This window comes from Pogona vitticeps, chromosome 2 (assembly GCF_051106095.1).
Source record: "Pogona vitticeps strain Pit_001003342236 chromosome 2, PviZW2.1, whole genome shotgun sequence".
NCBI lineage: Eukaryota > Metazoa > Chordata > Lepidosauria > Squamata > Agamidae > Pogona > Pogona vitticeps.
This window is the reverse complement of record NC_135784.1, coordinates 291,188,215-291,203,503: the sequence shown is the minus strand read 5'-3', so window position 1 is coordinate 291,203,503 and position 15,289 is coordinate 291,188,215. Positions and strand designations below refer to the sequence as shown.

Genomic DNA, 15,289 nt, shown 5'->3' with positions numbered 1-15,289 from the left:
GAAAGCACTTGGAAAATCTGAATTTACTTTATCTAAAAACTGAGTTAGACTGAGACTACACTGGCAAGCTTGTATTTGATTTGCAGCCTGTATCACGGTTCAATTTGTATTCTGATCGCACAGGGGCTGTGGATTGATTTGGGAGTTCAGTGTTCACACCCAATGCGATGCAACGTGATCAGCCATCCAGCTCACAGACCCCACTTCTTTCCTTCCTTCCTCTGGTCCCACCTCTGCAGAGCCTTTCATGGTTTGCTGTCAAGCTGCTTGGTTTCGAACGGGGTGTACAGTTCTGGAAAAAATGGCAGTGTTCAAAAGTATTTTGAACATGTACAGAAATACCAACTACCACAGGAACCCTGAAGAGGTGGTGAAATAGGGGAGAAGCCTGTTGATTACGGGGGGAACAGCGGCTACCCACATTTAATTCCATAAACTCCTCAATCAACCAGTGGGTGGAAACAAGCAGCTGAACTAGCTTGCTTTCAAGTCGTCGGCAGCCAGCAATGGAGAAGTGATAAATCAGCTAATTAACATCATGTTACCACTGGGTGAGAAATATTTTTTAACTGTACTGCTTTATGACTATCCCTGGACGAGACGATCCCTACAACAGAAATAGTGCCTTCTATCCCTCACCACTGATTGAGCAGCGGTGAATCTGAAGAGAGGAAAGAGATACAAAGAGATGCAAAGAAAATAAATTGGACATTAATTAGACATTTAATTATACTTCAAGGAAGGAGGTTTGGTATTACTTTGTCATTAGAAACTTCAGAAAATTTCTCTTAAAACCATCATTAGCAACAACTCTGAGAAACTAAACTTGTTTATGTTACTTGTAACAGCTATTTAAAGCACTGGCAAAAAGCCTAGAATCAATGACCTTGAACACTTTATGGCTGTTTGGAATTCCTTTTCTTTTTGAGGATGAACTGAAATACAGATAAATTAAGCCTAGAAAGCCTAATCCAGTCAAAGTGGAATTTTAAATTGTATCCTGGGTTCTGAACTTGACTGAAGCACAGGCTGAGACAGAATCAGTACTGGAATGGATTGCCTCAGGGGCTGGATTACAAAAAGACATCAGGCCATGAACACAAACATCGAGTGAACTATTTGGTGAGCAAGTGTCCTTGTGCCTTTAGGCAGGGAAAACCCTCTACATCTGAGACTGGAGTCAAGTTTAACCCCAAAGATAATCAATCTATTAAAGCGGACCTATGGAAGCAGGTATTGATGGAATTGGACTGATTACTTTAAGCATTTGGACAACTTTCACTTGGAATACAATTATTTGACATCTGGGACATAATGACACAACAAGAAAAATTTGGGGATGAAACAAAATCTACCCTTCAAGCAATTTTAGAAATAGATCCTACAACAAAGATGCAAAATTATTCAAGAAGCAGTTAAAGAAGGACTATAGTCAACAGGAGACAGGAAACAATGAACAAGGAAATGAGAGAGTGGTGGAATGTATGCCAATCAAAGTTGGGGCTGGAGGAAATTAGAGGAGAAAACCTAGGAGATCTAATTCTAACCCTGGAGTCAATTAGATTTTTAGGTGTGCTAAGATAAGGGGAGAGAACCAGTAGATCTAATTAAAAAGAGCCTGGAAGATTTATTGGAGATACAGTATAAAATATTCTCAGACGGCATAAGGGACAGCAGGATTTTTAGAGAGATGGAGACAAGAATTGGGAAAGACAAATAAGAGAAAGAGTTACTTAGAAAGATGAAAAGGGAAAACATTTTAAGGTGGCCTTCAACGTTGAAAGCATGTATATACCTCACTTCTGGAATTGTAAGGAGGCATATCCTATATATTAGAAAAGGGAATTAAACTGAAATAAGGGATCACTAATCAGGGTAAAGGCATAACACAGTGTTCTTAAGGTAAATTGAAGTTGGATATTTAGTTAGTTAGGCATCCTTCAGTCTCGAAAGACTATGGTAACGTGCTCTGTATGGAGGACTTGGAACAGCATCTATTGTGGCTGAGGAGGCCAATTCGAGAGTGACAATCCCTTCCACACTGAAGACAAATCCAATCTGTCCCCTGTCCAGCTCCCTGGTTTTGCTGCTTTTGTGACTTCCTCTTTGCCTCAGCCTGCTGGGCAAGGGTCTCTTCAAATTGGGAGAGGCCATGATGCAGTGCCTGCCTCCAGGCTGAACGCTCAGATGTCAAGGTTTCCCATCTGTTGAGGTCTATTCCTTCAGATCTCGCTTGCAGATGTCCTTGCAGCTGTGGTCTCCCTCTGGGGCAATTTCCCTGCACTAATTCTGAAAAAAAAAACCACAGTGGCACCTTGAAGACTAACTGCAATATTTTAATGTGACATTTTGGGGACAAGTCGACTTCCTCTTATGTTTGGAAGCCACCAACAAATAGTATCATGGGGAAGAGGGGTGGCCCTCAAGGAAACCCCAGGGAGTTAAGTAAGGATCCCAGCAGGACGAATGTCAACAGTTGGACCTGAAATACTGTACAGTGGACCCTTGACTTACAGATGGCTCGACTTACAGACTTTTTGAGTTACAGACTTCTATGGCCGCAAAATTTAGGTTCGACTTGCAGCCAGAGAATCGACCTACAGACTAGAAAAAAACAAAAATGGAACAAAAATGGAACAAAAACGGACGGTTATGGGATTGATCGGTTTTCTATGCACTGTAGGTCAATGGAGACTCGACCTACAGACTTTTTGACCTGCAGCCACCGTACCAATATGGATTAATTCCGTAAGTAGAGGGACCACTGTATCCTGGCTGTCCTGATGTGATGCTCCCTGCTCTCCAATCTCCACGAGGAATTAGCCTCTGGGTGTAATTTTTCTGAAATAAGAAGTGTTGCTGTTGTTATGTGCCATCAAGTCAGAACCAACTTATTGTGACCCAAATAGGGCATTAAAGGTAAATGAGATATTTAAGGAGTGGTGTTACCAATTCCACTCCCCTATGGCTGAATGAGGATTTGACCCTGGTCTCCAGAGTCCTAATCTGTCACCCTGCCCACTACACCACACAGTAGTAAGAAGCAGATTGTTACACATCTCCCCCCCAAAAGGCAGCCCTTGAAAACAACTCAGGGCAATCCTCCTCCACAGCACCATTGTGTGAATTCCTGGTGGTTTCCAGATTGTATTCGTTTTTGGAATATTTAATGCTTCGCACTCTGCATTACCATAATTGTCTTAAGGCTTTGGAGGCAGAATGCTCTACTCTGATGAGGTTGAGTAAACAAAGGATGGACCTGGCAGATTTCCAAGGCTCTGAGCAACTCATCGCCAATCAGTTTTGCCTCACTCCTTGCTTAGAGACACTTTATCAAGCGGTAATATATTCTACATGACAGTTGCTTAGCTACCAGAACTCTCATTTTATTTGGCTCCACAATTTAAAAATCTTGCCAAAGGTCAAAGCCTACTGAATGATCCTTCCATCGCTTTAAACCCCATCCATCCATCCATGACTTGATTGTTCGTTTTTCTACCAAGAAGACCGGAGAAAGCTCCATGATAACAACCTTTGGTTCAAGTCGAAGCATAATGGGACTTCCCAAATCATTTTACTTTTCTGGAAAAGTGTCTCTTACAAATTCTTTTAAAAGGACCTTTTCTTTTATCCCTCTGACTATGAAATTTCATTTCATTTCCAACAAAATGGGGAATTAAACAAGATCTGAAGTGTAATCTGTTGGCTTTTTTTTTAACTTGCAGGAAAATGCTACAAAATTGGATTAATGGCTCTTGTAGGGACTTTAAAGGGACACCAAACCCTAGTAATGATGATAATTATAAAGGAATCACCCTGTTCTATATTGCTGTTTGGCAGAAAACATATGCATCTGTTCTTTTTGTGAAAAAAAATCACTAGAAATGTTTTGCAAATTTAATTAATTTAGCTTCCAAAGCTTCAACAATGTGTTATATGCTATCAAGTGATCCTAACAGGGTTTTCAAGGTGATACAGTATTTAAAGAGTGATTTACTAGTTCCGCTCCCTCACAAGACTTTGTTCCCCCAAATACAGATTACTTGAACTGGACTAGTAAGGATTTTAGAAATGTAAATAAGACTGCACTGCAAAATCTGCTCTTCGAAGATGTTGACACTAACAGCAATGTATTTCATTTCAGCATTTCCACAACACTAGTTGTGAGCTGTATAGGGAGTGGGGTGGCTAATGGGATTCTATGTAATTATGGAATTTGCTGCCACAAAAAGTTGTGATGGTCACCATTCTGGATAGCATTAAACAGGGATATGACAAATTCATTGAAGATAAGGCAATCAGCAGCTGAAATCCTGCTGCTTAGTGTAGTAAGTCACACTAGAGTTGTTGTTGTCACATGCTATCAAGTCACCCCTGACTTATGGTGACCCATGAATGAGTAATCTCCAAAAAGTCCTCTCTAGAGAAGGGCACGTACTGCAGTTCAGCACTTTGGAGTGCTTTGGTGAATTGGGCTCAGAGGTGTTGTGTGGGCACCCCTGATTCCCCAGCCCATCTCTTCCTGTGGGGGCCCACTCAGAGGAGGAGGTAGGGCAGAGAAGCCCGAGGCACTGCCTCTAAGTGGACACCCAAGGAAGGAGGCAGAGCAAGGTATCTAGGGCGCCCATGCAACACCTCTGGGACTGATCCACCAAATCACAGTAAAATGCCAAACTGGGGTTTGTGCTCATCTCTATTCCTATCTTCAACAACCCTGCTGAGGTCCTGCAAATTCAAGCTTGTGGCTTCCTTTAGGCAGTCAATCCATCACATATTTGGTCTTCCTCTTTTCCTGCCTTCAATCTTTCCCAGTATTTTCTTTTCCAGATAATTCTGACTTCTCATGGTGTTCCCAAAGTAGGGCAATTGATTAGAGTAGGCTTCCAGAACCAGTAGGGATTTGGTAAGTCAACTCCTCCATAAGTTCCATTGATTCAAATGGGCCTACTCTATTCAGAACTAGAGTTTCAGCCAACAGAATTTCAGCTAGTGGCTACATATATATCATTATGGTACCTATGAGAGATGGGCATGGTTCAGTGGTTCGGCCCAGTTCAACACAGCACCTGCACAGGTGTTTCGCAGGCACCACTCACTTCTGTTCCCCACCTCCTCCACACAATCGTTCATTCACTGACAGCAATGTGTTTCCCTTCCCCACCTCCTCTGCACAATCACCTACTCACCAACAGCATCATGCTCTTCCCTCCTCCACCTCCTCTGGTGGCCACTCACTCAGACAAGGAGATGGGGCAGGGAAGCCCATGGTGCTGCCAGTAAGTGGGTAAAGTCATGGAGGAGGCAAGGGAGGGAAGCATGCAGTGCCCGTGGAACATCTGTGTGGGCACCATGCTGGACCGAACCAAACTGCCATTCGTGCCCATCTCTAGATTAGGCATCCTTCAGTATCAAGAGACGATGGTAATGTGCTCTTGGAACAGCATCTAGTGTGGCCGAGAAGGCCAATTCGAGAGTGACCATCCCTTCCACACTGAAGACGAATACAATCTGTCCCCTCTCCAGCTCCCTGATTTGGCTGGTTTCTATTACTGTCTAGTATCCCACTTACTGGGGAAAACAACTGGGAGGACCCTTTCATACTCATGTTCTTATTTTAGGCTTCTCGTGGAAATCTGGCTCACCACAATGGAAACAGGATGCTGGAGTAGTTAAGTTTAGTGATGTCCTGGCTGCGTGAAAATGTAACACCCATTTTCCAAAAAAAAGTTGGAAATTCTGCCATTCCTTGTCATCATGTCACCTTTGCTTTTCCAGAGCCAGTGTTACTTAATTGTTATCTCTCGCTCCAAAAATATAAGTGCACCTTGGAGCATTTAAAGCAAAAGACGATATAAGACCCTTTGAACAGAATACTGTGTGTATAAAAGTTAGAAATCTGGGCCAGAGCAGATCCCTGTAGAGAAATCATCTTTGCCTACTCTCACAGAAAAAAAGATCAAATACATATGGGATGCATCTAGCTCAGTGGCCCATGTCTTGCAGTCAAAACATGGAAAAAATTGAAGAAGCTACTTGATGAAGTTTAACTTCAAGAGGGAGAAAGTACAAACTCATGAACTTTTTTTTTGAGTAATAGAATAGAATAAGAACATAAGCATCTACCCTACATTGAACTAAACTAGTGCTTCCCAACCTTGGGACGACAGATATTCTTGGACTGAAACCACAGAAGCCTTCATCACTACCTGTGCTGGCCAGTATTCTTGGGAATTGTAGTCCAAGAACATCTGGGCACCCAAGCTTGAGAACCACTGAAATAGACAATTGGTCCATCTAACCTAGTACAGTGGTGCCTCGCACAGCGAGGTTAATCCGTTCTGGATTAACCCTAGCTGTGTGAAAACATCACTGTACGGGAAGGAAAAAGCCATTGGAATGCATTAAACTTAGTTTAATGCGTTCCAATAGCAGCTTTACTCACCGTACAGCGATGCTTTTCCAATGGCCGGCAGCCATTTTCGCGCCCTCCCCTTGCTTAACGAGGGCGCGAAAACGCTGCGCGCAGCCATTTTGGGGCTTCCGGTGGCCAATTTTTGCCCTATGCAGGCATCGGTATGCAATCGCATTTGCGATCACAAAACCAGCCTCGTAGAGCAAATTCATCGCTCTACGGTGCACTCGTTGTGTGAGGCACCACTGTACTGTATTTTAAACTCTATGTTGAGAAACTGGCAGTTCTCCACAGGTGGAATTCTACCCGGGGTTCCCTGACACTCTCTTGTGATCTCTCACCCAACTGTTAACCAACCTCAAATCAGCTTAGCTTTTAAAACAAGATAACACTATATTCAGGGTGATGTGATGGTACAATCCAATAGCTGTGGTCAGCAAAGGTATCTATCAAGATACAGAGAGAACGGGGTGTGTGTGTTTCCTCATCCTTCAGTTATACTTCTACCAGTCATGTAGTGCCTATAAGACTAACTAGTTTTCATTTCTAATAAGCTTTTGTATGTCCAAGCAACAGTTTTATACTCCACTGAGTGACTTGATCAATCCATTTATCTGAAGAAGTGTGCTTAGGCACAAAAAAAAAAACAACTTATAAAAAAAACCCCAAGAACTTATATGTGCTACATAACTACTCAACTACTTTTGGTATAAATTGTTACAAGAGGCTTACAGTACCTGCTACAGTTCTAGTAAAAACACTCACCTTCATTCCTCTTGAATTGGAAAAGTAAAGAGTGGGGAAGTGGGAGAACAGCAATAACAAATACAGGCACACTGTAACCGGGGGATAGGTTTTCAGTTAGGAAGGAAGGAAGGAAGGAAGGAAGGAAGGAAGGAAGGAAGGAAGGAAGGAAGGAAGGAAGGAAGGAAGGGTATCCAAAAAAGCAGATTTGGTAGCAGATCATACAGTGGACCCTTGACTTACAGACGGCTTGACTTACAGACTTTTTGAGTTACAGACTTCTCTGGCTGCAAAATTTAGGTTTGACTTGCAGACTGAGATTTGACTTACAGACCAGAAAAAAACCAAAATGGAACAAAAACAGCCTGTTATGGGATTAATCGGTTTTCAATGCACTGTAGGTCAATGGAGACTTGACTTACAGACTTTTTGACTTGAGAACCGCCTTCCAATACGGATTAAGTCCTCAAGTCAAGACCCCACTGTATTAAGCTTGAAAACATATTTCAAGTCATCTGTATCATTATTAACCAAACCTAGAAAGGCAAGTGGAAATCTGAAAAAGAAACCTAGAAAGAAAATAACAGGCAGGATCCTGGCAGAATATTGTCATTCCATCACCCTCTGCAACAGCTATGTTAAACCAGATTGCATTTGTGAATCCAGAAAAGAGATATCAGGAATCTCCTCTCCCTAAACATGGTAACCAATATTATTGTATGTCTTCCCTAGGAATTATTGGACCCCAGGAATCAGCCACTTCAGGTATCAACAGCACTGTTCTTACATGACTATTATCAGCCTAAAACAGGCACTGTGGATTAGCTATTGAGCCCGTATCTTACAAAAGACCTTGAGGGTCCTTTCTTTCTTTTTATCTCAGTCAGAGTGATGCTCCTGTAGTATGCATTTGCTGTGGTGCTCAGGCGAGGAGGGGAGAGCAAAGCAATTTTTCATTCTGAGCAGGACAGAAAAATGACTCCCTTTTAATTCCTGTCTGCATTAGAGAAACAGCTTTGTGACAGGTGGAGCTGTGTTTGTGCGTCAACGCATGGCGTCAGCACAAGCTCCTTTCGTGTGAGCTTATGATATTCTGCTATACTCTATCAACAGAACGAAGGACCTGCAGAACCATTACCACTGGCTGTATATCTTTCCGTCCCCTGGCAAAACATCTCCTGCCTAATTCACATCTGGTGGGCTATGTCTAAAGATGTGTCTTTGGAAGATGTACAGGGCTCTAGTCAGCTGTTCTTTCTCTATCAGAGAAATCATGATACTGGACCACAGGGCTGTAACTAGAGTAGAGCAAGAGGGGCTTTGCCCCAGGACACCAAAAAGTTGAGGACAGTGAAATCCAGAGGCAAATATACTGGTGAGTACTGAGAAAATAAATAGCTCCTGTTCTTATTCATTTTTCATTTTTTGAACATACCGTATTTTTTCGTATATAAGATCCTATTTTTTCCCCTAAAATAATTACACTAAAAATTGAGGCACATGTTCTACACGGAAGAAAGCTGAGGAAAGAACAAAACTGCCCATACTTTGCCTCTGTAAACAGGCTTCCTTCAATCACGAGGCTTAGTTTCCTACAGTCAGGAGACTTAGTGTCCTCCAATCATGAGCCTTATGGAACTGACATCAGCTGAAGCTGAACAAACCAATTGGAGCACACCTCATTGGAGGCGGAGCCTGTAGGCTCAGATGCAACAGGGACTTGTAATGTCTGTGTGTTCTGAGCTCAGAGGCTGAATACTCAAAGCTGTTTATTAATTTTGGGTTAGAAAAGTGGGGGATGTCTTATACATGGGGGCATCTTATAAATAGGAAAATACAGTATAAACTTTTTCTTTTGGGAGTGTTAATACATTTTCCTCCTCCTTTTTCCATGGGGGTTCATGCCCAAGTGTCATGATAGAATGAGTGGGAAATGGCACTGCTTACCCCAGATGCCAAATGGCTAGGTAAGGTTCTTCTGTACTCAGGTGCCTCAGCATGCATGGCTGAGGGCCATGAAGTTGAAGAGTTGCAGTGATCTAACATTGTGAACCACCACATTCAGAAACTGACCGTAATCTTAATCAACAGATGAGTTTTGATCCATGAATTATTTCATTAAGGCTGCAATCCTAAGTCCACTTTTCCAGGTGCATATCTCAACGAGGTCTGCGGGATTTCATTCTGAGCAGACATTTATAACACAGTTGTGGAATACATAGCTCTCCAGATGCCATTGCATTGAAGCTCCCATCAGCTCTAGATGTGGCTGATGGGAGTTACAAGCCAGTAATAACTGGCTTGTAATAATAAGGATCATATGTACCCCCTCTGTACTGTAGAGGGAGCACTATGAATGTGCACAAATCAGCAGATGTGTGAAATCATTCAGAACGGGGAAAATATGCATTCTTTGTAGATGGTGGCTGTCTGTGTCACAAATGAATTGCCTTAGGAGAAACAACTTCTTCTGTAATCAAATATTAATTTTAAAAGGAAGAAGTGGAATTGATGTACGAGACAAGACTTTGCTTTAAATTGTGTGGAATACATACATGTTGAGGGGAGCATGATAGATCTGCCCCCTTCTGGTATTTCTTTAATAACACCTTACAGTTGCATATCCATGATTAAAGAGATGACAGAAGGGGTCATCTCTTTAATCCCCTCATTATATTTGGCCTCCACAGTCTTCAAAGTATGACTGAATAGGATAGAGAGTATTGGAAACACAATTCCTAAAATGGTGGGTGCCATTTTTTCCTGTGATTATCCTCAACTTATTTTTTTTATATTTAATAATAAAATATGAGGAAGCTGCAACAACCAAAGTTTCAGACTCTTGGGAATGATTGAACTCCACCTCTGACTCCATTGTGCCTTAGGTTTCAGAAAGTCCAAATCCAGATTAGAAGAAAGCTTCTGAGGAGCCTTGCCCTACCAACCAGACCACAACCCACAATTTCAGAATTGCTTGAGAGATAGTCTATGCACTTTTTCCTAAAGCCTGGAAGAGCTATCTTCTTGAATAAGAGATTCCAGACTCTGGAATTAATGCTACCAGAATTATTGCTACCAGACTCCAGGCTTCCCATAATTATTACCGTATTTTTCGCTCTATAAGACGTACTTCCCCCCCCCAAAAAAGTGGGGGGGGAAGTCTGTGCATCTTATGGAGCGAAACTGGCGATTTTGCTCCCACTGGCCCCGTGGGGGGAGCCTCGCAAGGGTCCGAGTGAGCCTTCCAGGACCCTTGGGAGGCTCCCCCCTCCCCTCACGGGGCCAGCGGGGGCGAAATCGCCAGCTTCCAGGACCTTTTCTGAGGCTTGAAAGGCTCAGACCGTAGGACCCTTTGGAGGCTCACCCTGCCCCCCCCCCCGCAGGGCCAGAGGGAGTGAAATTGCCACCTTCTGGGACTCTTTTGAGGCTTGGGAAGCTTCAGAAGAGTCCCCTGAAGGTGGTGATTTTGCCCCCTCTGGCCCTGCAGGGGGGGCAGGGTGAGCCTCCAAAGGGTCCTAGGGTGTGCTTCATAAGACGGACCTCTCCATAAGGCTCACTAAATTTTTAGGAGAAGAAACAGATTATTATTTTCCTGTTTTCTTCTCCTAAAAATTTGGTGTGTCTTATGAAGAGGTGCGTCTTATGGAGCAAAAAATACGGTAACTGAAGAAATCATATTCCAGAAATAAAATAAAACAATTACAACCAATTTAATTAACATAATGGAAACTTTTAAGGTAGAGTAGGCAGTCTTTACATCCTTCTATCTTAGAAGGCAAGACAATTTTTTTTTCAATTTTTTTTAAAAAAATACTTATACTTATTTGTTTACATATTTATTCTGAGGAGGCTGGGGGACCTCAATTCCAGCTCCTGGGTGACATATGTAGCCCATGCCAGTGGCCTCTACTTTAAAGACAGATGTATTCCAACCTCAGGTTGCATCTAGACTTTGATTCTGCTCTGTCTTTTCTCAATAATGACCAGAATCCTAGTGGTGTTTATGTAACATTTGAATAATGTGCCACAGTGAACTGTGGCTAACTGACAAAGTCCTGGGCTCAACTTAGTTGTGCAGTTAAGTGCAGGGCCACGCACGTGATTTCAGAGCACCTGAGAACCTCACAGTTATCTGTGGCAAGTTATGCAAACCTCACCTGAACACCAACAGGATTCTAGCCCATTATTCAAGGAACTATGTGCAGCAAACCTATCTCTCAAGGGACAAAAAAAAATACTGCAGCACATTTTGAACTAACAGAATAGATTACAATATTCTCCCAGTAAAGGATGCCCAGATTGGTTTTGTGCCACTTGAATAATTAGGTTCAAAATGCACCACTTGAATAATCAAATACAAGGAAACAATTCCTTGAAGGGGGCCTTTTTAAGGAAGTACTAATTACTGATAATATGAATAATAAAAATGACAGGAAAAAGAAAATGCCCCTTTTAAAAAGACCAGAAGACACCATTCAGGTTGTGCTTCCATTCTGGGCTGGCCCTGTCATTAGGCAGAGGGAGGAAGCCACCTTTGATGGTATAAATGGAAGGAGCAGAAAGTAAGGGTAAGGTGTTGGAAGACAGAACTGAGAATGCCATCTCTTAAGACAGCCTATCATCCTCAGGTATGCTGGAGGACACATCAGGCTTGAGGTAAGAGTCAACTGCCAACCTGCTCAGCATCTCTGTCAGGAATTAGTGGGGGCAACTTATTGTCCTTCATTTCAGGCAATGGAATGTCATCAAGAACTTCAAATTATTTTGGTAGTTCTTCTATCTCCTCAGGAAATGTAGTTCTGTGATAACAGCCAGGGAACTGTAACACTAAGTGCCAGAACCATCACCAAACTACAAATGCCAGTATTCTTTGTGTCAAAGCAACAGCCGCTGCAGTAAATAAAGATTAGTCTTCCACTGTAGAATGTTCTTATGACATACAACTAAATACACAATTAGCCTTCACTTGAAAGTAGCATTTTAGGTGATATGAAATCTCCATTTATAGCAACTCATTTGTGACAGCTTTTTCAAATATCCTTGTACAGAGGGGAATAATCTTTAATCACTTCTTTTTTTATTGAAGTTATTAATGCCTCGATCGACATCTGTGTTCTTCCACCTAATTTTTTTAAAGGAGTCACACATGAACACTCCAGGAATTTACAGTAGTGACCACATGCCTAATTTCTACAGATGAGTTAATGTCTAATCATTTTTCATAGATCACAAGAAGGAGACAAATGGCCTAGATATAGATGGTCACAGTCAATATTGTATGCATGGCAGATAAAACAGGCAAATTTCTAAATCAAACATACCTAACACTGCACCCACAATGGGGTGAATTGTTCTTGGTCTCTACACATTTATGCTGGAGTCACACATGGGACTGTATCTGGCTTAGAGTAGACTCATTATAAATCAGTGGGACAGAAGTGAGTCGTGACTGATTTCCAATGGAGCTCTTCCAAGTATACAATGATTCAGAGGCAGTACTGTGAATCTGCACAAATCTCTTTAAACAGTCTTTCAAAGGGGGAGGAGAGCACTCTTCTATAGTTACAGGTTCACAGTACCACCCTACACATTAAAGATGGGGAATATGTGTCCGCTTGACTGTTGTTGGAGAGCTGGAGGCAGTGAGGTCTGAAATCCAGCCACTGGAGAATCACCTATCACCTACCCCTGCCATATATGTCTAATCAGAAGTATATATTATTGAATTCATCAAGATCTAAGATTGTAGCCCTCACTATAGGCGTGCTTTACACAAGCATTCAGATGCCTGTACAGAATTACAATTTGGAACCAATCTATTGCTTGCTTTGAAAACTGGTGGACATGACTGAGAAGAATTGGTGCTTCACTAAGTACAAAGGATCCACATTTGAACCTACTTTTGCTACTTAACATTCACCAGTAATGAAAAGACATGGAAAATGGAGTATCCAGAAACTATTGTTACCTAACCTCTAGTCCAGGAGTCTCCAAACTACAGCCCGCGGGCCACATCTGGCCGACCTTGCCATTTTATCCTGCCCGTTCCCTTCAGAACACATGTGAGGTCATGTGTGCGGGTGTGCTTGCATGTGTGCATCCGTGTGGAGGGGCATGTGTGTGTGCAGGTGGGCGTGGGTCCATGTGTGCATGTGTGTGGGATAGGTGGGGGCAGGGGTGTTCCATGTGGGCGAGCATACGTGTGGGCGGGGTGGCGGTGATGCATGTTTGCATGTGGGCCACACACATGAGGCCACACATATGAACACGTGTGCACACACATCCCTTTGGCCCTCAAAAATGTTGAATATATAGGATGTGGCCCACCTTCTCAAAACTTTGAGACCCCGGTTCTAGTCAGTTACCCCCACCTCAAGGTACCAGGAACAGCTCTTGCATTCAATTCATTTATTCTTGTATTTGGGGCATAATTCATATTTGATGAAAAGGGGAGAAACCACAGGTTGGGAAAGTCAATTTTCTGGACTGAAAAGAAATCCCCCAGTAGCTTGGCCAGTGATAGACTGGGGGATTCTGGGAGCTGTAGTTCAAAAAAGTAAGTTTTCTAAACTCTGGGTGAAAGCAAAAAGCAAAAACAAAGTGTGCTGCTTATATACCATCCCATAGTACTTCAAGCACTCTCTGGGTGGTTTACAAGTTAATTGTGAAGGCTACACAGTGCTTCTCATCCCCTCTGAGCTGAGTACTCATTTTACCAACCTTGGAAGGATAGAAGGGTGAGTCAACCTTGAGCTGGCTACCGGGGATTGAACCCTAGGTCGTGAGCACAGTTTTTTGGCTGCAAGACAGCACTTTGACCACTGCACCATGAGGCTCTTCTCAAAAGAGAAAGCCAGAAAGAAAGTGCTCTTCTCCCCTTTAGCAGAAGTTTATAAAGCTCACAACAAAGATAACAGAATTGCCCGCTGACCACGCCTCAGGACAAAACTACTCACCTTTCAGTGATTGTTTCTCTGAGACCACTAGCAACCCCCTTGACCACTGTGCTAGCCTTGGGGGTCAGCACCACCTGAGATATAAAAAAAGAGCCCTTCTTCCTCCTCTCAGTGATTGATGCCTGAAGAAACTGGATCAGTTTTTCTGGATCTGTTGTGTTTGCCCATGGAGCTGGCATCATCTGTCCCGGCCATAGGAATGGGACCTCCAAAGCCACCGGACTATGATAAAAGACCAAAACTTGATAATCCTTCTCCCACAGGTACTTTAGAGAAACTTCGTGTGCAAATATGGCAGGGCACATTTTACTCCCAAAAGTGTCTTTGAGCATTTGAACCAGTTTTTCATGGTGGCACTTCTGCATCCCGTAGAAGTGATTGAAGTCCAACAAGACCACTTCTTTATGATGCTCAGCTAGAAAGGCACTGATCTCCTCAAGGCCCTCATTGACTTTGGCACTGAATAAACCATGAGCAAAGTAGAGTTCATTATCAGGGTCTCTGGGCTTCGTGGAGATCCTGAGGTCAAAATAGCGTATCCCTGCTCCCAGCTGGCTTGTAAAGTTCATCGTCTGTGTTGCCAGCCATTTCCTCATCAGCTTTTTAGCCACAGTTCCAAACACAGAGACAAAATTCTGGACCGTTTCCGGTTGCTCAGGTCCAACTGGAGAAGCCTCATCAATGTAGAAGCTAAATGAATCATGCGACCCTAAGGATGATACAAAAGAACATTTTTAAATAAAAAAAATCAATGCAAGATATGTGACTTTCTTAAAAGTAAGCAATAATTCTCCCCAAGGTTGCCCAAATCTCTCACAAAAATATGAAGGAACTCGAATTACAACACAAGTCACTTTCCTCTTATCTTAGTATCAATTAACTGTATTTTTCAAACATGTCAAAAGTACAGTATATTAAAAAATCAGTGAGACAACTGTGCCTAGAGAATAATACATCAAATTATGAATTTCTAGAAAGCACTTTCCATAAAACCTGCTTCTTTCCCTCAACTACTTCCTATTTATATTGCTGTTTAATTTACATCAAATGAGATGATGGGAAACAGTATTGTTTGCACATTGTTAAGTCTATGTGCGAGATTGTGTTGCTTGTGCCATGTTGAGCATGGAGCTCAAAGCAGATTCACCAGCATACAGTGGGGGTATTCCACTGAAGG

At 42.5% G+C, this 15,289-nt stretch overlaps 1 protein-coding gene across 1 annotated transcript in view; it reads right to left on the bottom strand.

Annotated features, from left to right (window-relative positions):
- The window catches only part of PLCXD3 (phosphatidylinositol specific phospholipase C X domain containing 3), a 98,512-nt gene that overhangs the window by 20,174 nt on the left and 63,049 nt on the right, over positions 1 to 15,289 (bottom strand). The window contains exon 2 of the mRNA XM_072992795.2: positions 14,113 to 14,821. Within this exon, the coding sequence (XP_072848896.1) occupies positions 14,113 to 14,821 (709 nt within the window). The remainder of the gene's footprint in view (positions 1 to 14,112; positions 14,822 to 15,289) is intronic.